At 41.9% G+C, this 26,497-nt stretch overlaps 1 protein-coding gene across 4 annotated transcripts; it reads left to right on the forward strand.

Annotated features, from left to right (window-relative positions):
• The first annotated feature begins 2,839 nt into the window (after window positions 1-2,839).
• On the forward strand, window positions 2,840-18,654 carry LOC124285145. Of its 4 annotated transcripts, XM_046721309.1 has the most exons (4): window positions 2,973-3,429; window positions 17,147-17,218; window positions 17,697-17,768; window positions 18,117-18,654. In XM_046721309.1, exons 1-4 carry the CDS (start codon window positions 3,018-3,020, stop codon window positions 18,515-18,517), a joined length of 957 nt encoding a protein of 318 aa, XP_046577265.1. In that variant the 5' UTR covers window positions 2,973-3,017; the 3' UTR covers window positions 18,518-18,654. The 4 variants fall into 4 exon arrangements, with proteins under 4 accessions (XP_046577269.1, XP_046577268.1, XP_046577266.1 ...); XM_046721312.1 differs by lacking the exon at window positions 17,697-17,768 and having other exon boundaries at window positions 2,842-3,429; XM_046721310.1 differs by lacking the exon at window positions 17,147-17,218 and having other exon boundaries at window positions 2,966-3,429.
• Window positions 18,655-26,497: the final 7,843 nt, after the last annotated feature.

Consider the following 26,497-nt stretch of genomic DNA (forward strand, 5'->3'; position numbering starts at 1 on the left):
ATACCCACCTTCCCTGATCAGGTCAACAGTCTACATGTACACACAACCATGTCAGTTGGACCATACCCACCTTCACTGATCAGGTCAACAGTCTACATGTACACGCAACCATGTCAGTTGGACCATACCCACCTTCACTGATCAGGTCAACAGTCTACATGTACACACCAACCATGTCAGTTGGACCATACCCACCTTCCTGATCAGGTCAACAGTCTACATGTACACACAACCATGTCAGTTGGACCATACCCACCTTCCCTGATCAGGTCAACAGTCTACATGTACACACAACCATGTCAGTTGGACCATACCCACCTTCCTTCCTGATCAGGTCAACAGTCTACATCTACATGTACACGCAACCATGTCAGTTGGACCATACCCACCTTCCCTGATCAGGTCAACAGTCTACATGTACACGCAACCATGTCAGTTGGACCATACCCACCTTCCTGATCAGGTCAACAGTCTACATGTACGACCACACAACCATGTCAGTTGGACCATACCCACCTTCCTGATCAGGTCAACAGTCTACATGTACACGCAACCATGTCAGTTGGACCATACCCACCTTCCCTGATCAGGTCAACAGTCTACATGTACACACAACCATGTCAGTTGGACCATACCCACCTTCCTGATCAGGTCAACAGTCTACATGTACACACAACCATGTCAGTTGGACCATACCCACCTTCCCTGATCAGGTCAACAGTCTACATGTACACACAACCATGTCAGTTGGACCATACCCACCTTCCTGATCAGGTCAACAGTCTACATGTACACGCAACCATGTCAGTTGGACCATACCCACCTTCCCTGATCAGGTCAACAGTCTACATGTACACACAACCATGTCAGTTGGACCATACCCACCTTCCTGATCAGGTCAACAGTCTACATGTACACACAACCATGTCAGTTGGACCATACCCACCTTCCTGATCAGGTCAACAGTCTACATGTACACGCAACCATGTCAGTTGGACCATACCCACCTTCCTGATCAGGTCAACAGTCTACATGTACACGCAACCATGTCAGTTGGACCATACCCACCTTCCCTGATCAGGTCAACAGTCTACATGTACACACAACCATGTCAGTTGGACCATACCCACTTTCCTGATCAGGTCAACAGTCTACATGTACACACAACCATGTCAGTTCTACCATACCGACGTTCACTGATCAAATCAACTACCTACACACAACCATGTCAGTTCTACCATACCGACGTTCACTGATCAGGTCAATTGCCTACATACAACCATGTCAGTTCGACCATAATATACCGACGTTCACTGATCAGGTCAACATATCCTCTAAAAGAGTATGCTGTTTACAATGAAGTCCAGCTGTATTTATAAACAAATTACTTAACATCTGAACCCAAATCCTGGAGGTATCGCCTCTGTTCAGTCTCAGCTTTAAGTGTATGTACTTCTCTTGTCTCACAAAACGACGCAAGTGGCATCTTACATTGACACTTTTACAAATGTGATTCTGGTGTTGCATGTTGTGGAGTAAATTACTGCTCATGTATGCAATTCTTTGTTACATGTTGATTCCCTAGTTGAACTATAAGTTACCCGGAAATCCGTCCGTGAAACACCATAACATTTGGAATAATTAACAAATGTATTTTTATAAAGTACCTAATTCACACATCTCTACAAAGGAAAGACAATGGTAGTGGCTGTAGAATATCAGCAGGATTACAGGACATAAGCAGAGACACCATACAGGTGTATGAGGATCACAAAGGAAACACAATGGTAGTGGCTGTAGAATATCAGCAGGATTACAGGACATAAGCAGAGACACCATACAGGTGTATGAGGATCACAAAGGAAACACAATGGTAGTGGCTGTAGAATATCAGCAGGACTACAGGACATAAGCAGAGACACATAAGGCAGAGAGGATCACCACACATGGTAGTGGCTGTATGCAGGACTACAGGACATAAGCAGAGACACCATAAGGAAGGAAACACAATGGTAGTGGCTGTAGAATATCAGCAGGATTACAGGACATAAGCAGAGACACCATACAGGTGTATGAGGATCACAAAGGAAACACAATGGTAGTGGCTGTAGAATATCAGCAGGATTACAGGACATAAGCAGAGTTCCCATGTGGGAATCGAACCTTCAGCGTGACGAGTAGAAGCTTTAACCATTAGGCTACCCTACAGCCCCTGTAATGTAATGGGTTTCAAACATTGTACCCATGTGGGGAATCGAACCTTCAGCGTGACGAGTAGAAGCTTTAACCATTAGGCTACCCTACAGCCCCTGTAATGTAATGCATGCAATGTATATCCTGGACAGTAATACATAAAGGACCTGGTATGTATTATCAGGGAGACTATAGATTATCCCTGGTATTATACAATAAACCTAGGAGGTGTTTTATTTGGGGTTCAACTACAGGAATATGCACCAATATCTGTTTTGTTGGGTTGAGTCTCATCCGGCAACGGAACCCACACTCTCAGAGCCAGGCACCTAATCGCCAGCACACAAAGTCAGCCGTCTAACCCATTCAGCCACCGCGGCCTCCATAACAATGAAAGTCGTACAACCGGTACTCTAGACCACCGACTTTGTGCACCCTCTGATAAGTGAAAATTGTCACGACCGAAAGCTATCGATATACTTGAGTGTAGCCTTCTGTGGACTCAATCCAACAGAAGTACTAGAATCTGTACATCACCGAGAAGGTGTATCCCAACTATAACACGTGTTACAGTATATTTGATGTTACTTTAAAAGTGACAATACACCGAAGTGTTGTGTTTGCTGGCTACCTGGCACTGGATATCCATCTCATATCCTCAGGTAGGTATCCGCCATGTTGGGTGTTATGATGTCACGTGTACGTACACTACTGGTGTTTCCCCGAGCTGGCATTCTGCCAAACACTTGAGTCGGGCTATATTAAAGCCGTTTACCCGGCGGCGAGGCAGTCGTCTTCCTAGCTGCGTTCTGCACACTTGCACGATGGAGGTATTAACTGTAATGTTCTTCAGTCTTGTGGTATTTGGTATCAGAGACGTACAGGCTGCTCCAACCTTGACTGCACGAGTGGCAGTGGTGGAAGAGGACCTCGGAACATGGAAATTGAAAACTGTTGATATTATTGCCAGTATGAATGCCTTGACGAGACAGGTGGGACTGGTGTCCGCTGAAGTTGACAGTGTAAAAGCCAATGCACAAAATATAAAGACACGATTGAACACTATAACACAAGAATTAAGACGTGTACAACAGGAAAGAGACACTTACAGAAAGAGTCTACGAAAACTACGTCGCATGTTGACCAAAGACCTCGGTTCACTACAGCTGCAGCTGGATCAGACGGCAGCTGACCTGTGTGATCAAAGGACAACGACGTATCCTGGAACTACAGCAGGTGAGAGTTTCAGCAGAGATTAGTCGCTTAATTAACGTTCTATCTTGACATTACAACCGAAAGATAGGAGAATAACATTATCATTTCGTTATAATTTACTCAGTGTTTACAGTCATACTGCATACGTACTAAGTATGTGTCTTCTGCTTTTGAATCGATATGTCGGAGGTAAACTTTCTGTGTTTTTTAGTGGAAACCTTTCATTTCCGTATATGGCACTGTTAAACTACCCTTATTTCAAATGCTTATTGGCAACCGTGAAGAGCCACCTCCTCGTGGTAGGTGCTGGGTAACGCTAAGCGCTCTTCAACACCCGGTTGTGGACCCGGGGGTATATTTGGTCCACCAACCCGTTTGCCGTGGGTTGCGCCCCTGTGTCGGTGGAGGGCGGGAGTCTGGTGGTTGAGGGCACTGGTTCCAGGAATAGCGCTCCTTTGCCCAACACATCACTTCGCCCCTTACTTCACCTAGACGGGTGGTTGAATGGGCCTGGTTCAACCAATCGGCTGGTCATGTCATGCCCTGTGCATTGTATTTGATACTGCACAAATTTGATTTTTGTAAATGATCCTGTTTTGGGTATTGGCAAAATTATTTCACCGTACATGTATTGGTTCCAAATTTCAACAATTGTTAATATGCCTAGAGTTCTATGCCCAGAAGGCGGTGGCTCATGGGCCAATCTAGTAGAATAATTTATTCTTTAATTTTTCTGCTGGAGTATATCATCCTGGTATCCCTGGTGCTGCAAGTCGGAGATCCACTTGTTTTTAGCATTGTCCTTGTGATACTCCGTGGTGGGTGGGGAGCTCAGATGATGAAATCTAACAAAATAACCATGGCTTATGAAACTCCAACCAAAAACCAAACGTCCTCTTGACAAGGACCCTGTTCACAACGAACTCAGACTGCCCAAACCAACTGATTACTGGCCACGTTTTGTTGTCATTGAGACAAAAGATATGACACCATTAATATTGAACCCTGTTGCTGTGTCTAAGGGTATCCAAGGTATTGCCGGCGATGTGAAGAACATTAAAAGATTACGTTCTCGTGCGCTGTTGATCGAGTCAACCAACCTATTGAACACCAAAACTTTTGTCGCCATTCTTGTCACCGTCACGGCTCAGAAGACCCTTAATACGAGCAAGGGAATTGTTAGAGATCGTGAGCGATTGCTGGCTGATATGTCGGAATTAGATATCGTCTCCGAGATGAAAGATCAGGGTGTACTCTATGTTAAACGCTTCTCAACCCGTAAAAACGACACAACCATTAAAACCAACACATACATTCCAAACCCTCTCAAATGTCAGAAGTTTGGCCATAGCGTAAATACTTGCACATTGTCTGTTGTGTGTGCTCACTGTGGTGAAAAGACACACACAACAGAAGATTGTGACAGTATTGTCAAAAAGTGCACTAACTGCGCAGGGAATCGCCCATCTTACTCTAAAGACTGCCCCGTTTGGAAACAGCAAATGGCCATCAACAAAATAAAATTCACGCAAAGCATTAGTTTTGCAGAAGCAAAGAAATTAGCCCAAAGCTCAGTACAGACAGAAAGCTATGCTTCCATTGCCAGGAGCATCACTTCCTGGTACATCTCGAACCCAATCAGAGACACCCCTTGATCATGACCAATCTTCTCAGTCATCAACAAAGTCTCAGCAAGGCCTCGTTAAAATCAAAAGTAAACAGATTCTTAAAAAAAATACAGTGGCAGAGCCCAAAAAGGGTCAGAAAATAAAATTCAACTTTACAACCAATATGGATCTGTTGAGTATATGGACGTGTCCGAAAACGTCCGTTGTAGGGCACATAGCTTGTCGTCCACCTAAAATGTGCGGGGTGGACCCCCAATAAATCCCCCGAACAGATAGGTTATCAGAATAATATCATACAGTGGAACTGCAAAGGACTAAGGACTAATTTCAATGAATTGCAGCTTTTAGTCCAGGATTTAACACCATCAGCGTTCTGTCTGCAGTCTATTTATAACAGGCTGATGTTTGTGTCCTGCGTTTTTTCAATGCATATCATTGTTTTTCACCTTCGGGTGACAGAGCCACGGGAGGATCTTCCATCCTAGTCAAACAGAACGTTATCCATAGCCCTGTTTCACTAACTACCAATCTGCAGGCTGTTGCAGTGCGAATTACGTTACATGTTGCGTTTACATTATGCTCTGTTGTATATATCTCTCCGTCTTCAACGTTTCACAAAACCGATCTTCAAGCTCTATTTGACCAGCTGCCTAAACCATGTATTATCATGGGAGATTTAAATGGGCACAATCCACTCTGGGGTGGTGCAACTACAAACGCTAAAGGTAAACTACTGGAGGAGTTTTGTTCAGATAATGATGTATGTATTTGTAATGATGGTTCCAACACATATTTACACCCTGGTACAGGAACCTATTCTGCTCTCGACTTGTCAGTCATAAATTCAGAACTACTGAATGAATTTGAATGGTCAGTCCATGATGACCTCTGTGGAAGTGACCATTTTCCCCACTATACTAAAACCAGTAACTCCATCTGATGTTCCTCCCTCATCACGGCGGGATTTTAAAAGGCTAACTGGGCTCTATATGAAACACTGTGTGCTGCAAACCTTAAACCTGAACTTTTTATTGACGTTCCTGATGCTATCAAATGTTTTTCCGATGAACTGAACATCATAGCTGATGAGTGCATACCAAAGTCCTCTGCGATTCCACATATTCGAAAACCATGGTTCAACGATGAGTGCAAACAAGCTAGGAAGGCAAGGAAAAAAGCAGAACGTTATTTCCGTTGCCACCCTATGGTGCATAATTTAAACAAATTTTAAATTTTAAATGCTAAAGCGCGGCATACATTTAAACAGAATAAAGGCCAATCTTCGAAAAATTATGCATCCAAAATAAATTCTCGAACGCCCATGTCCAAAGTATGGAACATGGTACAGAAAATTTAAGGTAAAGGTACTAAATCTAGCGTCATCATCTTAAACATGGAGATCAATTACTTATTGATAAATCAGATATTGCAATTAAACTGGGTGAAACTCTCGCTAAACTCCCTTCCTCTTCTAAGTATGTGCCTAAATTCCAACAATATCAAAAACAACAAGAAAACAAATCTATTAATTTCAAGTCAGATAATGGAGAAGATTATAATGAACTATTTTCTATTCATGAGCTCCATACTGCTCTTGAGCAAGCTCACGATACTGCTACAGGAGCTGATACCATACATTATCACCTTTTAACTTCATTTAAAAAAGCAGAAACTAATGAATTACAATATAAAGAAGAATATAATCAATTAAAAAGTAAAAATAATACATACAAATCCTCATTTACAGTTGGGTCCAAGGATGGTGGCGCGGTAGCATGTGCCACTGTCATTGGATCCAGAACAATATCTCCTACTACCAAATAACAGCTCTATTTTCACAGCAGAAGCTTACGCCATATTAACAGCTCTTAAATATATTTAAAAAACACCGTAAATCTTTTCCGATTCTCTTTCATGTCTTCAGGCTATTAAAAATCTTTCTTGTAAACATCCACTTTTATTAGAAATTATTGAATTGGATAATGATCTTGCTACTGGCCAATGCGACATCGTCTTTTGTTGGTTACCCATATACGTTGGCAATTCTGGGAACACAATGGCCGATCTTGCTGCTAAGGCAGCACTCAACAAATCTGTGACACCACTTCTTATCCCATACTCTGATTACAAAGCTAGCATTCGAACCTACATCCGTGATCTGATGCGAAAAGAGTGGAACACCCAAGTAGGTATAACAAATTACATGAAATACAACCTTATATTTGTTACACTCACTTGGGTTGTCAGTCCAGATTTGAGGATGTCATTACGCGACGATGTCGTATTGGCCACACAAGATGTACTCATGAGTACCTCTTACAAGGTGAGGATCCTCCGTTTTGTATCCCTTGTGATGAAAGAAAGAAAGACTGTGTTGAATGTTCCATCACAAGGGATATCTATTTTCAATCACGAACTATGAAGGATCCTTTTAGTTATATAAGTTCTCGATTAATTAATGCATTTTTAAAAGAATTAGATTTGTTAACTGATTTGTAAATACATGTAGATAAATATTTAATGATTGGAAGTTTGAATTAATAACTCAGATTGTTAGTGGCTGTATCCTCGAGGGGGGTTAAAGTACTGTAAAATTATTGTCCCCCTGAGAGGATACGTAAGTCCACAAACATTCAAAGTAAATTGAAACTCTCCGCTATTTTGAATCGTAGAATATGTGTGTTTTTAAATGTATGGCTAGATGTGTCTAAATTGCTAACGGCCGAGGGGGATGATGTAAATCCAGCTAGGGTGCATGCAGGAAGCAAATGCACTGTAAGTCCCTATGGTCCCAAGTATGGTGATCTACCCTTCAGCCGTTGGCAATCTTTTGCCTGTTTTTATATTGTACTGTCATTTATAGTTCCAATATTTTAGATTTAATTCCTAGTTTTAAATGGATATCTGTGATACACTAGAAGTTTTACTGTTCTTCGTCAACAAGTTTTTTTAATTTTAAACTTTATTGACCTTTAATATAATTATAAACTGTTATCGTCAAGATATGGCTGAACTATTGCCGATGTGACGATAAATATTAACTCATTCACTAACTCAAAAGCATATTGACCAATCAATTTGTGAACACACAGGACATGTCAGCATAGGGTTCACATAACATGTCAACATAGGGTTCACATAACATGTCAACATAGGGTTCACATAACATGTCAACATAGGGTTCACATAACATGTCAACATAGGGTTCACATAACATGTCAACATAGGGTTCACATAACATAACATGTCAACATAGGGTTCACATAACATGTCAACATAGGGTTCACATAACATGTCAACATAGGGTTCACATAACATGTCAACATAGGGTTCACATAACATGTCAACATAGGGTTCACATAACGTGTCAACATAGGGTTCACATAACATGTCAACATAGGGTTCACATAACATGTCAACATAGGGTTCACATAACATAACATGTCAACATAGGGTTCACATAACATGTCAACATAGGGTTCACATAACATGTCAACATAGGGTTCACATAACGTGTCAACATAGGGTTCACATAACGTGTCAACATAGGGTTCACATAACATGTCAACATAGGGTTCACATAACATATCAACATAGGGTTCACATAACATGTCAACAGGGTTCACATAACATGTCAACATAGGGTTCACATAACATATCAACATAGGGTTCACATAACGTGTCAACATAGGGTTCACATAACATGTCAACATAGGGTTCACATAACATGTCAACATAGGGTTCACATAACATGTCAACATAGGGTTCACATAACGTGTCAACAAAGGGTTGTCAACATAGGGTTCACATAACATGTCAACATAGGGTTCACATAACATGTCAACATAGGGTTCACATAACGTGTCAACATAGGGTTCACATAACGTGTCAACATAGGGTTCACATAACATGTCAACATAGGGTTCACATAACATGTCAACATAGGGTTCACATAACATGTCAACATAGGGTTCACATAACGTGTCAACATAGGGTTCACATAACGTGTCAACATAGGGTTCACATAACATGTCAACATAGGGTTCAACATAGGGTTCACATAACATGTCAACATAGGGTTCACATAACGTGTCAACATAGGGTTCACATAACATGTCAACATAGGGTTCACACAACATGTTAACATAGGGTTAACAGGTGATGCCAGCATAGGGCTTACAAGGCATGTAAACGTTGGGTTAACAGGTGATGCCAACATAGGGTTCACAAGGCTTACAAGGCATGTAAACATAGGGTTAACAGGTGATGCCAGCATAGGGCTTACAAGGCATGTAAACGTTGGGTTAACAGGTGATGCCAACATAGGGCTTACAAGGCATGTAAACGTTGGGTTCAACAGGTGATGCCAACATAGGGCTTACAAGGCATGTAAACGCTGGGGCAACAGGTGATGCCAGCATAGGGCTTACAAGGCATGTAAACGTTGGGTTAACAGGTGATGCCAGCATAGGGCTTACAAGGCATGTAAACGTTGGGTTAACAGGTGATGCCAGCATAGGGCTTACAAGGCATGTAAACGTTGGGTTAACAGGTGATGCCAGCATAGGGCTTACAAGGCATGTAAACGTTGGGTTAACAGGTGATGCCAGCATAGGGCTTACAAGGCATGTAAACGTTGGGTTAACAGGTGATGCCAGCATAGGGCTTACAAGGCATGTAAACGTTGGGTTAACAGGTGATGCCAGCATAGGGCTTACAAGGCATGTAAACGTTGGGTTAACAGGTGATGCCAGCATAGGGCTTACAAGGCATGTAAACGTTGGGTTAACAGGTGATGCCAGCATAGGGCTTACAAGGCATGTAAACGTTGGGTTAACAGGTGATGCCAGCATAGGGCTTACAAGGCATGTAAACGCTGGATTAACAGGTGATGCCAACATAGGGCTTACAAGGCATGTAAACGTTGGGTCAACAGGTGATGCCAACATAGGGCTTACAAGGCATGTAAACGTTGGGTTAACAGGTGATGCCAGCATAGGGCTTACAAGGCATGTAAACGTTGGGTTAACAGGTGATGCCAACATAGGGCTTACAAGGCATGTAATCGTTGGGTTAACAGGTGATGCCAGCATAGGGCTTACAAGGCATGTAAACGCTGGGCCAACAGGTGATGCCAGCATAGGGCTTACAAGGCATGTAAACGTCTGGTTAACAGGTGATGCCAACATAGGGCTTACAAGGCATGTAAACGTTGGGTTAACAGGTGATGCCAACATAGGGCTTACAAGGCATGTAAACGTTGGATTAACAGGTGATGCCAACATAGGTCTTACAAGGCATGTAAACGTTGGGTTAACAGGTGATGCCAGCATAGGGCTTACAAGGCATGTAAACGTTGGGTTAACAAGTGATGCCAACATAGGGCTTAAAGGTCACATGCAACGTAAAACACAACTTTGAGCAGATTGTGATACCTTTCGGTATGGACTTACCGAAACAAAGCGTCAAAAATGCAAATTCAACTTATAAAGATGAAAAATAACGCGATGAAGAAAACCGCGCGAAATCGGAGTTCAAATGTTTCACTAAGACTTTTCTGGGGAATACGGGTTTCAACAGCTGTTCGCGCAACTTGGAAGCGGGCTGTCTGGTGAATGCTCGTTGAAGGCTTTGGTGTGAGCTATTTTCATAATGTTTTGTTGATATCTCACAAGCGCTAGCTTTTTGTATGTTATGACAGTAAATAAACTGTTTATATAATTTCATTTGTCTATTTCACCACACGTTCTAAAAGCAATGTCATTATTTAGAGTTGACACAATTTCTAACTGTGATATAGATATGTCGTTGTCACAGACAAAACTCGATGTCTTGTTTTACTGACTCCTGCGTGTCTGCCTGCCTGTCTGCTAATGACAATATTCAATACACAACTGCGATCATTGACCACATGCAATTTGAACTTAACACCAATCAGACTATACACCATAAACAAAACGCATTGATTTATGGCTCGAGTTCGGTCTCTGTCACATTATGTAATTACACAGACAGGCAGGTGTGATACTTGAACACATGACATGTTATGATGTCTGTTGATTGCAAAATGTTATACACAAAAAATGAGCATGTATTTACAAAACCCAACTTTCTATATATACACACACAATGAGCCATGAAGGCGGCATCTGCTAATGAACCAGCCGTTACACTTGAGTGCACACCCATCCGCTCTGACTGGGTTCGGTATCCCGGCTGCTTCGTTTCGAGGGAGGTAAACCCAAGTACAAAATATTGCACTTTTGATTTGCGATTATACGCTTATAATTTTGTTTATTTGTTTTTTCATAATCAGCAATGCATATTATATGTCATGAAGAAGTGATAATTGTGTTTTAATTATGTTTGATTTTTTGGTTGCATGTGACCTTTAAGTCTTTCTTTATATGGTGTAGCTTGATGTCTCCCAGTGTTGACAGCTATTCTAAAGTTACTGCATCTGAAGCGTGATAAGATCCTTTTTAAGCGAGATGGAAGCGATGAGTTCAGATAGTATTCAACAGTCAGTAGGGATTTATATTGTTTATATGAGTAAGAGTCAGATAGGTTATTAACATGTACACTCCAGGTTTGTTGTAGATTGTCAAATAGTCTCTGCTTAAACATTGATAAGAAAATATTTTTGTCTCCAACATCTTGGGAAATCCATGCATATCCAAATCCAAATCTGAATAAAATATTTTTAATATTAGTAGCATAAGTGGTGCGTCCCATATCATCAAGGGCAGTGAGCATCCTGTAGCACTGGTGGGGTGGGTGGGGGTGGGTGGGTGATTTCTCTCAGGACCCATTTGTATCACCAGACATCAGACAGTCTCCGAACTGGCACAGGCAGACCCAGCGTACACAAGCCCTGTAAAGACCGGTACTTGTACTTTGCATCTCAGGAATCCCTCCCTGCCAGTGACATCACCAACGACAGGTGAATTAGGGCACATGGTCAATCGACAGACAGGGGATTCTCTGCTGAAGGAGCAAGAACTCCCACACCGTACCTTGTTATATGATACCTCAAATCAACAATTGGGCAATACGGAAAAGTAGATTTTACGTCTCTTCAATATTATTTCACAATATGTCTGATGTCTGTTTGAGAGGCTAAGTGAGTGAGTGACTTCAGTTTTACACCGCACTCAGCAATATTCCAGAATTATGGCGACGGTCTGTAAATAATTGAGTGTCAACCAGACAATCCAGTGATCAACAGAATGAACATCGATCTACGCAATTGGGATACGATGACATGTGTCAACCAAGTCAGCGAGCCTGACCACCAGGTCCCGTTATTCGCCTCTTACGTCAAGCATGGATTGCCCCATTCAACTGATCATCGGAACCTCATCTTAAGCCCATCTGATACACATTATGCGAACATATCAGCGTTCCGATGAGTTCCGATGAAAATTCACCCCCATATCCATTTTTGGGGGTCCCCTTTTTCTGTAAAATCCGATAGAGATCCATCACTGATCGGGTTAATCGGATGAAAGACTGGTAGCGGCCCGATGTCCATCCGCCATATTCATCGGAGGCGTACGGCTGATCCGACTGCGGTTGGATTTTATTTCGGAGGTGACCTGACCCTAATCTGACACTTTCAACACTCTCCCGACACCAATCCGACAAATTGGTTACTATTCGTATGGTACTCGGACACAGGTGGGATATGTCGCGAAATCGGCAGTCGAGTATAAAAGCGGCCTGCACCTCCTGACAGTACTAGTCATGGATGTACTTCCTCGCACCACTGCAGCCCTGGGCTTTGTTTTTATGCAACAAGATGCAATGACCCTTGAGGTCCTGAGAAGGAGGCTTGGAAGACCACGTCGTTATTGGGTTCAACCATGTCTGCAAGCTGATATACAGAAGGATGTTACATGGTTCTTCATCAGACTTATGAATGAACTGAGAATGGAGGATACAACGGCATTCTTCAATTTCTTGGGAGTTAGGCCAGAATGTTTTGATGAACTACTGCCGAACCCAGACTCACGAAGGGGTGATACCTATGTCAGGAGAGCTGGTCTCAAGTTAGCCTGCACCCTAAGGCATGTTAACCTGGTCTCAAGTTAGCCTGCACCCTAAGGCATGTTAACCTGCACCCTAAGGCAGAACCTGGCAGCCTGCACCCTAAGGCATGTGAACCTGGTCTCACGTTAGCCTGCACCCTAAGGCATGTGAACCTGGTCTCACGTTAGCCTGCACCCTAAGGCATGTGAACCTGGTCTCAAGTTAGCCTGCACCCTAAGGCATGTTAACCTGGTCTCACGTTAGCCTGCACCCTAAGGCATGTTAACCTGGTCTCACGTTAGCCTGCACCCTAAGGCATGTGAACCTGGTCTCACGTTAGCTTGCACCCTAAGGCATGTGAACCTGGTCTCACGTTAGCCTGCACCCTAAGGCATGTGAACCTGGTCTCACGTTAGCCTGCACCCTAAGGCATGTGAACCTGGTCTCACGTTAGCCTGCACCCTAAGGCATGTGAACCTGGTCTCACGTTAGCCTGCACCCTAAGGCATGTGAACCTGGTCTCAAGTTAGCCTGCACCCTAAGGCATCTTGCAGTCGCTTCTTTGCCTTCTCTCCTCGAACATTTCTGTTCTTTCTTGGACTCATCTTCAGAATCTTGGTGCTGTAGTGTCCGATAAAAATCTGCGGAGTGAGCGTCGGCTGACCCTCCTTTTGTAGTCCGTTGGCCGTCTCATGTTACCGCTTGCTAGGCGTTGATGAGTTAATGAGCGATTACCCTCCGATGTCACAACGGAAAGCAATCGGACGGTGCTAAATGTCATGTTACCCTCCGATGAGAATCGAATTGTTGATGGACGCAGATGGGAATCACATGAGCGTTCGATGACTCTTAATCATCGGACACTATCAGATTGCCGTCAGACGTCAGCTAGACACGTCTGATCGTTGCACAACACGAATCTGACTGACTCGACATTCATCCGACACTGATTCGATTTGCAACCGCGGAAGTAGCGTCCGATGGCGAACTAAGCTCTGATCTTAATTCTTCCATCGGGCGATTTCGCCTCGTCGTATCACGCCCAACACGTCGAACACATTGTTCATACAGCAATACACATGTGAATGGAATTTGTAAGTGTAACAGTTAAAATGTTACCTTGTCGTACACGTGTTGAGTGGTATTGGCACTGTTTATCACTGTTAAAACGTGGATGCTAACATACATAAATAGGCTTGACTTAAGAACAGGTTCTCAACAAGCAGCAAAAAAGCATTACTTTAGAACCGATTGTTGACTTTGTGAATAGGCTAGGATTTAGAAGTGGTTACTAGCACCAGGGAGAGTATATAATTGTCATTGTAGATTATCCCTGCTAGCACTCAATGATTAGGCTGGTATTCAGAAGTGGATACTTGCACTCGATATATGGGGTGTCCACACGTGTGTGTAATATTACAACAAAGAAGCATGGATCATATGTTAACATTTTCAGCCACCATTTCTCATAATTTTCTTAATACACTACATATTTTGCACCAAGCATATTTTTATTTACATTCTCTGTAAAATGTAAAGAATTTCAAATAATACCATCCAAATGTGTTTCAATACAAAATTCACGAATCTCACTAATTGAGCATTTTGTTGATACAGACTATATGACTCATCTGGGCATGCGTTATCAAAACATTAACCCTGGTCAGCCAGATCCCACTCTGGCTATGTGTAGACCAGTTTCAAAATGACAGAATCTGGCTAAGTGAGAGGATACCGTCTAATGCTATCCACATATAACGTGTATTGAAAGGGACATTTATGCTATAATATATGTTATATTTGGGATTACACTTTCTTAGTAAAGTACAAATTCTAGTACTTTTTGAGTTGATCCCTTTGTACTTTACTAAGAAAATGTAATCCAAAATATAACATATATTATATTTGACCACTTTCTAAATGGCATTGTGTAACCATAGCTTTCGGCCGTGGGAGCCGTGCCAATTAACACTCATCAGAGGGGTACACAAAGTCCGCAGTCTAGACTACCAGTTGTCCCGACTTCCATTTTTGTTGAAGTCGCGGTAGCTGAGTGGGTTAGGCGGCTGACTTTGTGTGCTGGCGATTAGGTGCCTGAATCTGAGGGTGTGAGTTCAAATCCCGGATGGGGCACAACTCAAAAAGTACTAGATAAAACCGAAGTGCAAACACGGGTCGGATAGAAATATTTCCATGCAGAGGTGTTGATCAGTCCAAGCAGTCGAGCGCCAAACGTTGCCATGCTTCTAACCTAACACGTCACAATGACGTCATAGCTGGCAGCTTTGCGGTCGTGGTATCGCCAGTCAAGGCCATTTCATAGCTGGCAGTGAGATGTGTCGCTCGTGTTAGGACGTTATTGGTGGGTAAGTTCGCAGTTTTCTGATTTTAAACTGATTTAGGAAATTAGATGCAATAGTGTAAATGTATATTGTACGACTGCTGTAAAGCAATATGAATGTTGTGGGAAATAAGTGCTTGCTTCACACAATGTTTACACTCAGACGTTTGTTTAGCCTGTCACCGGTGGGAATGAAGGAAGGTCTGGGTAAACATCACGCGGCGTTTCACCCGATAGACTTGTTATATTTGATCACAGTATGTGCTTGTAAGCGTTATCCTTTGACCTGATAGCATGAACCCTCACGGATCGGAAGACTTTATGCGAGATAATTTTAAATCTGTCCAGTCAAGTATTTGATTTCAAATGTGTTTATTTTTTTATTCTGCGTCAATGAAGAGCTGCATTGAATTGAAATACATCCCCGCTATAGCGCACGGTTCTATCAGTTTAAAGGTGTTTAACAAAGAAGACATGTAGATTTACTCTTTTAACACTGAAACCTTTAAGTGGAACATATGCATTTCTGCAACATTTTAAAAAAATGCAATGGAATGTAGATTATGGAAGTGCAAATATGCTTTATTCTCGTTATTTCTAATGTTGAAACAGACGGATTGTTAATCTCTCGTGGCTCGTCACGCCGAAGACCCGGGTTCGATTCCCCACATGGGCACAATGTGTTACGCCCATTTCTGGTGTCCCCCGCCGTGATATTGCTGGAATATTGCTAAAAGCGGCGTAAAACTAACTCAGTCAGTCAGTCAGTGTTAATCTCTCGTACAGCCGACATTTCGATCTTGACCACCGCATGCTGTCACGTGTTTGTACCCTTGTTGTTTATCAAAGCACATTGCTTCCAACAACAAGTGCTGTACGGTTGTGTCAGCTACAGTTTCCTCATCAGACAGTAATATGTATTGTTGTTGTGTGAGAATTGCACTGCCGGCATCGCTCGGTATTCTGACATTTTGTGAGTGCTTCACAGACTGACAGAGTTTGCCTGACGCTGTATTACAACTGTGTTGCACAAACATCAAGTCAAGTGGTCGCTTGATGTTGTTTTACAATGTAGTAACTATTTCATGCATTTTGTATCCATATGTGAAGGAAGGGTATCTTTGAATTCCTGATGAGCTACGGTTAATAAATTCAAACTTAAAAGGTAGTCATTCCATAAAGAGGAATAGGTATAAGTGCAGATGTGAATTTTGTTGTTTATCTATACGGTCCCCGTAGAATATTTTCTTTCAGTGTGATGATGTGAATACTCATGTATGTTTATATATACGGTCCCCGTAGAATATGCTCTTAACCCCCCAACTTAACCCTAACCCTGAGGGCGAACAGATTCTTTAGTTACACCGTTCATATTTACATTTCAAAACAAAATAACAATCTACATTTGTATTCATTCACTATGTATTCATTTACTACATTTGAACAAAGAGGAGCATCTCAGCTGTTAACACACAGTCAGTGTACGGCTTATTACATTTTCAGATTCAAACTGTAAAAATGAATTTAGAAAGTGCCCTTTGTTTCGGGCATAGACACGCGGTCGATGAACAGTTATTTCAATCAAATCGAAACGTACAGTTTTATTACCTCTGCTATAACAGATGTATTTGGAATTTATACTACATAATATTGAAAGACTAAACATTGTGGAAAGCGAGGTCAGTAGTTATAGTACGTGTGTGTTATAGTTTTCTGAACAACATATTCCCTGTTTCAGCCTCGACTGACCCGAGCCCGAGCACCACGGTTCCACCAGCGCCAGTTACGACACAAGACTCTGATCTACACGGTAGGTGGGAAAACCCAGCAGGCAGGAAGCTCAGTCCTTAATTTGCCTACATTTATCACGCTAATGTATATACCCGTGGAGATTCTGACTTGAGGGATGAGTCTCACCTATTATATCGATCGACGTTCATGTTGTCAATCACAGGATTTCAAACTGTAAAAACTAAATATAAGAAGTTTTACTTTTTTCCTGCATAGACACTCGGTCTCGATGAACAGTTATCTCAATCAAATTGAACCATATATTTTTGATACTTCTTCCATAAGAGATGCATTTAGAATTTAATAGTACATAATATTGAAAGGCACAACATATGTGGAAAGGCAAAAACAGAGCCAGGGATTGGATTCAGAAAATGACTAATAATCCAGAAAATGGCCCATTGTCAAAGTTATCTATCCCAATCCCTGCAGAGGCCAGTAGTTATAATACATGTGTGTTATATATAGTTTTCTGAACAACATATTCCCTGTTTCAGCCTCGACTGACCCGAGCCCGAACACCACGGTTCCACCAACGCCAGTGACGACACAAGACTCTGATCCACACGGTAGGTGGGAAAACCCAGCAGGCAGCCTTATATCTTATTGCCCTAATAAATACCAAACAACAGTTGTACTGACATTATCAACTTGTAAAGTTCAACGCACGTTAACACTCTCCAGCCGAACACAAGATATTGCTACAACTTCTGGTTCTAACAGAAAGTTCTGTATTAAACACACCATCCATAATTCCAGAAAACACAAGTTGACATTCCCGCCATGTTGTATTGTTGTCAGCCATGATGGAATTGTTTAAACGATGTAGCAATGTCCGAGTCACGTATCAACATGATGAAAACATTGTAGATGTGTGACACAGATGTCTGATGTACACAGTTTACTTTGTGTTGCAGCGACTCCATCACCAGCAGCAGGCCGCCGCCTCTACTCCGCCAGCAGGGCCGGTGACCTGGAGAGAGTGAAGCGGATCCTGGCAGCGGGTCACGTGGACATCAACACGAGAGGAGACTACAGCAAGACACCGGTGATGGCGGCAGCACTGGGGGACACAGCGATGTGGTGGAGTTCCTGGTGGGTAGAGGGGCTGATGTGTCGCTGGTGGACAGGGGCGGTGACAACGTCCTTCACTTGGCCTGTTATGGTGGAGACCTGGAGATCGGTGAAGCTGATCGTGTCCAGGAACGTGGTGGACATCAACGCCAGGAACAACTACGGGCGGACAGCGGTCTACTACGCGAGACGCCGGGGACATCAGCGAGTGGTGGAGTTCCTGGTGTCACGTGGTGGACACTGAAGTCGGTGTTGGTGTGGACAGTGACGGTGCACATGTCGTTACTGACACTGACGAGGTGTGTGCCGTCCACGTTGTCTTGTGTCACGATTCACGTGATTTTTTTACTTTCTGAATATAAATAAAACTTGTTGAAAGTATTTTCAGACATTTTGTCATTTGTTGTGTTTGGAACCTCGCAGGATCAGGTAAGAAAATTGTGAAGTGAGTGTAAACATGAACGGTGAGTGATTGTACGTAAACGTCGCCCGTTTTAACATAATTCTGTGTTAATTTTGTTCTGAGAATATCGCGAATTGTGAAACAGACAACAACAAACTGTTTGTTTACATGTCGCTGCACTCTGTGACCTCAGGCTGAGGTGAGGTTCACCCCAGCTGATATGGCGCCATTTGTACAGTGACAGTGACGTCACACTGCTGGTGACGTCACAGGTATACACTGAGGTGCCGGCCGTCTTCTAAGCCAGATAAATGACAAAGAGCGGCGCAATGCTGGCACTTTCAACCCTTGGTTTGTCATTCTATCACTCACAGTGTGAACTATTTGTGTTTCCGCTCATTCCCGGGTCTGCACAGAGACAATGAACGGTGTTTTTAGCACATTTTTCTAACGCTTCTTTCAACAAAAATGAAGCGTACTAGCAATTTCCCACAAATTGAATTAACAGTGACAGAGGATGCTGTGGTGGTAAGGTCGCTCGCTCTCCTCGCTCCCTCCCTCCTCCCTCCCTCACTCAAGCTCACTCACTCACTCACTCACTCACTCACTCACTCACTCACTCACTCACTCACTCACTCACTCACTCACTCACTCACTCTCCAAAAGACTGGTTTGTCAAAGCCGATATTATTGCACTTTGATGGCGATACAAAGCTACTTACAGACAACAGAATAACATAGATAACATTTAAACATTACTCCTTAATAAGTGTACAACTCACTCACTGACACTGGTTTGTCGAAGCTAGATTTAATTACCGATATCATTGCACTTTGATGGAGATAAATAAATTGACTACGTGACAGAAACCGAGTTTTTACCAAGTTCTCAAAGCGACGACGTATGTACAAGCACAAAGAAAGGGCGATAACTCCGCTTGGCTTCAAACTGAGCCATTTATGTGAGGCGGTAATACTTTTTGTTATTCTGACAAATGAAAATAATAAGCAATAAATAGATGATTCTATCTGAGACTTTAAATTCAGTTAGTGCATTTCACTGTATTTACATGAATGTGTACTCTTGCTTGTATTGGGAAATTTAGAGCGTACTGGTATACTTAAGTGTTAAGAATAAGTAAACATCCGATATTTAAATTTAAACACAAAACGAAATTGATTTGCTTAAATTTAAAGTGAATATTGAAGGGGATTAGCGTTTGCTGTAATGCATGAATACAAGTTTGGATGCTCCATAACAACGGGTCCGTAGTCTCCAAATCATCTGTAAAGAGACCTTTTCGGCCATTTTGTCATCACTTCGTCCATTCTGTGTTTGAACCCCAGACAGGCACCCTGTTGTGGGTTAGCGTTAGCTGTAATGCATAAATACATCTGATATTTGTGCCACATCTTGTTGGATGGTACCAGTACATGTTCCACAAGTTTGTTTGAACCCCAAACAACCCACTTCTTGTCGCCCTCATAGAGTTAACTGTAATTCATGTGATATTGTGCCATATCTGGTTGGACGGTATCAGATAATGTGTCTCAGTTTTGATTGCTTTTTGACAACGGGCTCGGTCTTTCACTCACATACTCATCTAGTGACCACTTGTCTGTCAAGGATAAAGTTTGTGACAGAACACACTGATATTGTTACTATGAGGCGACTTACTGACAACAGGGTATGGTTTAATAGACATCTGTAATTCCCGTTGGATGGTACCAGCACATATTAACGTTGGATGCTCAACGGGATTACTCACTCTATCAACCACTAGTTTTTTGTTGGTTTTTTTTGGGGGGTTGTCTTTTTGCATAGATATTATTCCACTTATTGACAAGCGAGTATCATATATAATACGTAGGTTTAACTGAGGATACAACCGTTGTAAAGTGCACAAGCCACAAACTCACTTACTCACAATATCAACAACTGGTTTGTCGAGGATGGATTTTATTATAGAGTTCCGTTAATTTGTCACTTTTTATGTAGATACAAAGTCACTTCGTCCCGACAGGGTGTTCTGAAAGTACCACCCAGCAACTTGGCCTTGGAGTCTTCTCAATGTTTACATCTATTTTACAGATTTGTTCCAATGTTTTTTGCAGTGGTAAAACTTATAGGTTATAATTAAATTTATCAAATCTATAAACTAGGTGACAGAAACCGAGTTTTCACCAAGTTCTCAAAAGAAGAGAGTGAGGTGTATGAAGCACAAAGAAAGGGGATAACTCTGCTTGGCTTCATACTGAGTCATTTATGTGTGGCGCTAATACCTTTTGTTATTCTGACAAATCATAATAGATAGTGAATGAGTGAGTGAGTGAGAGAGTGAGTGAGTTTAGTTTTACGCCGCACTCAGCAAGATTCCAGCTATATGGCGGCGGTCTGTAAATAATCGAGTCTGGACCAGACAATGCAGGGATCAACATCATGAACATCGATCTACACTATTGGGATACGATGACGTGTCAACCCAGTCAGCGAGCCTGACCACCTGATCCCGTTAGTCGCCTCTTACGACAAGCATGGGTTGCTGAAGATCAATTCTAACCCGGACCTTCACGGGTGATTAAAATAAATAGATGACCCTATCTGAAATTCAAATTCAGTGGTTCTATTTCACTGCATTTACTTGTATGTGTAATGTAGAGAGTTCTGCTGTTACACTTAAGTGTAAAGAACAAGTAAATGTAAGATATACAACGAAATGTATTTGCTTAACTTCAGCACATGGCATTTGTGCCACATCTGGTTGGATGGTACCAGCACACGTTTCTCAAGTTTGGATGCTCTATAACAAGGGGTCTGCACTCTCCAAACCATCTGTAAAAAGACAGTTTCGGCCATTTTGTCAGCACTTCGTCCATTCATGTTTTCCAGACAGGCACCCTGTTTGAAGCGTTTGCTGAAATGCATGAATACATCTGATATTTGTGCCATATCTGGTTGGATGGTTCCAGTACATGTTTCTCAAGTTTGGATGCTGTTTACCAACAGGTGTGCACTCTCCAAACCATCTGTAAAGATACATTTTCGGCCATTTTGTCCATATTTCGTACATTCTGTGTTTGAACCGCAAACAGGCTCATTGCTCTCTGTGCCTTTGCGTTTCCTGTAATGCGATACATGTGATATCTGACAGGGCGTCGTGGATGAATCATAAATCTTTCTGAAGATAGAACCCCAAACAAGTGGACAGCCCCACTCACTCACTCACTCACTCACTCATTCACTCTATCAACCACTGGTCTGTGGAAGCTAGATTGAATTACCGAGTTTGTTCCTCTTCATTATAGAGACAAGGCCACTTCCTGCCGACAGGGTGTCGAATATAAAGCTGAAGATAGAACCCTTATCAAGTGGACAACTCCCTCCCTCCTCCCTCCTCCTCCCTCCCATCCATCCATCCATCCATCTCATCCATCCATCCATCCATCCATCCATCCATCCATCCATCCATCTATCTATCTATCTATCTATCTATCTATCTATCTATCTATCTATCTATCTATCTATCTATCTAACTAACTACAATGCTGTGTGTGAAAATTTATTTTGATACCTTTACAATCAGTTGTCATGTACTCGTACATTGTTGTTTGTGATACATTGTTTTACTAATGTATATGAATATAGAAAACCGTTATGCCTTCTTTAATGTGTGTGATACTTGGCGAAATAATGTAATTCAAAAGAAATTAAATACAGGAATATTTTAAATACGTCAGCAAGTACCAATTTATGCCAAAATGATACCCTAGTTCATAAGTCACAGGCTTTGGTATTGCGGCATTTATACCATCTGAACATGATGTGGGGACTTCACCATTAGCAGAACATAACGAGACATACTTAAGGGACAGGGACAGGACTTACCCGGGCAACTTTCATCGCCTTGTCTTTGTTTCGCATTTTACGAGGGATTGACTTGTACAAGTCTCCAAGACAGTAACTAATAGCTTTGGCAGTAATCTTTAAGAATAAAATAAATAATCAGAACATGCTGTCACTATTAAGGACTGGCATCCTTAGATGCATTGTCCACGTATCTAGACTTGACTAGTAAAAGGTAGAATTGCACGCAGTACACTGCCTTGGAGCAAGGCTAAGGAAGGATAGTGGAGACTGGTTGTTTTCTGGCCTTGATATCAATAACAAAATTATTTTAAACTGCTTCAGCAGGGACATGATTTACCCGGGCGACTTTAATCGCCTTGTCTTTGTTTCGCCTAATACGAGAGATTACACTTGCACAAGTCTCTTATACAATGGTAATTAGCTTTCGCATTGTAATAGTCTTTTAGAATAATATTAATAATCAGAACATGCTGTCACTATTAAAGACTGGAATCCTTAGATGAAGTGAACGTTTATCTAGATTTGCCTGTTGGAAAGGTAGAATTACATGCACTATAGAGCCTTGGAGCAAGGCTAACGACGGATAGTTAAGACTGGTTGTCCTCTGGCGTTGATAGGCTATATTGACTGTGTACACCACATTTTGTACAGTAGTCCAAGAGTTCAAAGTCACTTTTGTATTTTTTGTTATTTGTGGAAGGTGAACATCTAAAGGTTTATTTGAAAGCTTAATATAAACTGTTAGATACTGCCCAAATTCTAAAGAGACTGATGATATATCAAATGGATTTGTAGGTAAAGGATTTCAAAAATAACAGAAAACCGAGTACGGAGAGAGGTATATAACACGAAAGAAAGGGGTATAACTCCGTCAGGCCTCAAACTGAGTCATTTATGTGTGGCGGTAACACTGTTAATATAAGTAATAAATAGATGACCCTATCCTTAAATTCAGTCGGACCATTTCACTGCATCCAATAACAAAATTTTCCTCTAAATGTAATTGATCTGGCTTGCTTAGGAAATTTTGAGACTTCTAGTCCTACAGTCTTGTTATCACACAGAACAACAAGGGTAATTGTCGACATTTCTGGCTTCTTCTCTTACGTACAATGAAAACGATAAAAACATAAAACAATACACAGCTAGTCAGAATAATTATGATTTCTTACATCCCATATTTATATACAAACGATACCTGACTCAAGGGAAGGGTACTCACAAAATGTATGGATTTTCTAAAATCCTTGTAGTTATTTGCCCTGGTATCTGGTTACTGTTTTGTAAATAGATTCCTTACTGCATTTCTGTCAGTTTGAGAATATCTTAATGATATCATCAAGTAAAATCCCTTCCGCCCACACCATGGTTTGTATGGTGCAGACTCAAACCCGGCACATAACAGGCGAGATGGTGCAGCCGCCGGTTGGGGGACACTAACACTTAAAACAGCTAGTGTTTCTATAAACATATGGTGGTCCGCTAATCGTGGGTTCGAATCCTAGGTGACCTTGGTCCGCCATCATCTCGGATATCATTAAAAGGGCTAAAGTGTTGGTTGACACATAATAATAATAATAATAATAATAATAATAATAATAATAATAAGGGGCCTGATGATGTACGCCTCTCCGTGGTGGGCCTAGATAAGGGAATTATATTCCCTGAACTAAACGTACATCACCCAGTTAGGGCTGACCCCCCGAAGCTGGTTTTTCACTGGGTTACCGAAAAACAAGGAGCAAACCATCTTTTAACTCCGCAGCCCAGTCAGCCTTCCTCCGGTAGTGAAACCAACCACACTGGAGATGGGACTTGCCCCAGGGGAAGGCACAGAACCCGACCAAGAATATCTTGGTCAAACCACCTTAAAACCACACTACTTGAGTGTGCGAGAGCGACAGGATGGCCTGAAAATCCACGTATCAATGGCAAGTCGCTGAAGCTGCATTGGGACAATGCCATGCCCATGTATGCTTACCTGACGGAGCAAAATCTTCGAGATCAATTCCGGCGGCTTAAAAATATCATGCCCCGTGAGCCAGTTCAACCCACAACTGATGCCCGTCAGGAACCTTTGCATGAACAGAATGCTCAAGTGGCAGCAGACCCAAAACTTATAATGGACGTCCGTGTCAACCTCTTTCCTCTTGCTGATGGAAACTCTTCCGACGTAGAGCCAACTGGCCCCGAAATTTCAGACCCTCACTCTTCCTCTTCTTCAGTTGCAGATCTTTCCGAAAATCCTGTCTATATTTTGTTTCATTCTATTTATGATGAAATATCTGGCATACCTTTAGAAAAACGGAGGCCAATTAAACAAACAAATGAATCTTTTCCCAAAACTGAAATCAATTTATTAAATGATATTATTTCTATGAAACTTTCATCGGACTGTTCATTACATAAGGTTAATTGTTGTGTCTATGCTGCCGCTCGAACCTTGGAGGAAATTCACACAGTTTCCAAAGAAAAAACATCTAATACTAAAAACAATCCACCAAAGAAAAACCGGTTTCAAGTAAAACTAACGGAAACTAGAAAATACATTTCCTGGATAGAGCTGTGCCTGAAACTAAGATCATCAGGGAGTCCAATGTCAAAACGGCAAAAGACAATTTGGAGAAAATTAAAATTGCAGTACAAGACAACAAAAGAAAAGGTACTTCTCCAAATTGTCGATTCCCTTAAGGCCAAAATAAAGGTTTGGACTGAAAGAAAGAAAAAATGGGAAAAGAAAAATAAATTCATCAAACAAAATAAACTTTTTAGAAATAATGAAAAACACTTCTACAGGCAACTGAAAACAAAGGGTGATGGTGAGCATGATAAACGGCCTTCCATGGATGCCAATGAAAGGTTCTGGAAACAGTTGTGGTCTATACCCGGCGACTGTAACCTGGAGGCACCATGGGTCCGTGATTATGGCCATGCAATGCATGAGAAAGTAACTAGGTCGTTTGTCTGTTACATCTCACCAGATTGCCTGAAAAGTGTCATCAAAAAGTCCAAATCTAATACAGCTCCAGGGCCTGATGGCATTCGAAACCGGTATTGGAAACTGTTCCCCTGTGTCCAAACACCATTACTTCACTGTTTCAATTCTCTTGTGGACACAGGTGATGTTCCTCCATGGTTCTGCAAAGGTCGCACAATACTCCTTCCCAAGAAAGGAGACTTGACTGATCCCAAAAAACTTCCGCCCTATCACATGTTTGAATACACAATACAAAATATTCACAGGGTGTTTGACAAAGCTCGTGTCATCTTACTGCTCTTCCAATGATATAATTTACAGAGAGCAGAAGGGGGCGAGAAAGGGATGTTGGGGGTGCAAGGATCAACTTCTTGTACAAAAAAATGATTTTGGAAGAGGCTAAAGCATATCACCGTAACCTCTCCATGTGCTGGATTGACTACAAGAAAGCATACGACTCTGTTCCTCACGAATGGATTCTGAAGTCTCTTCATTGTATTGACCTCCCTGAGCGACTACTTGATTTACTCAAGTCTTTAATGAGTTGCTGGTCGACTCAACTTGAGATGTACTCACAAGGGCAGGTGCAGACTTCGGAATCTATTCCAATCAGAAGGGGGATTTTCCAGGGGGACTCCTTTAGTTCTTTGCTTTTTTGTTTGTCTCTAAATCCTTTGAGCTTTCTGCTCAATAAAGAGGAGGACCTCCTCAGCACAGATCCCCAACACCTCTTACTCATCTCCTTTACATGGATGACATCGAGCTCCTTGCCAAAGGAGATTCCAATTTGAAAGAACAGGTTCTCCTTGTCGAGTCCTTTTCGAATGATATTGGCATGACATTTGGACTCGACAAATGTAATACTCTTCATTTGAAACGTGGCAAGGTAACTATTGATGGATCGGTCAAGTTACAAGGGGGAGGAGTTATTGAGCATCTTGTGGAAGATCAGGCCTACACCTATCTTGGAATGCAA

This window comes from Haliotis rubra, unplaced genomic scaffold (genome assembly GCF_003918875.1).
Source record: "Haliotis rubra isolate DU_JTF1 unplaced genomic scaffold, ASM391887v1 Scf353, whole genome shotgun sequence".
Lineage (NCBI taxonomy): Eukaryota > Metazoa > Mollusca > Gastropoda > Lepetellida > Haliotidae > Haliotis > Haliotis rubra.

What these genes read in the sequence shown, in the direction of transcription:
- LOC124285145 (XM_046721309.1), top strand. Translation starts at nt 3,018, where the DNA reads ATGGAGGTATTAACTGTAATGTTCTTCAGTCTTGTGGTATTTGGTATC. An exon ending in GTATCCTGGAACTACAGCAG is followed by an intron (nt 3,430 to 17,146) that starts GTGAGAGTTTCA and finishes TCCCTGTTTCAG; the next exon opens with CCTCGACTGACCCGAGCCCG. An exon ending in ACAAGACTCTGATCCACACG is followed by an intron (nt 17,769 to 18,116) that starts GTAGGTGGGAAA and finishes TTTGTGTTGCAG; the next exon opens with CGACTCCATCACCAGCAGCA.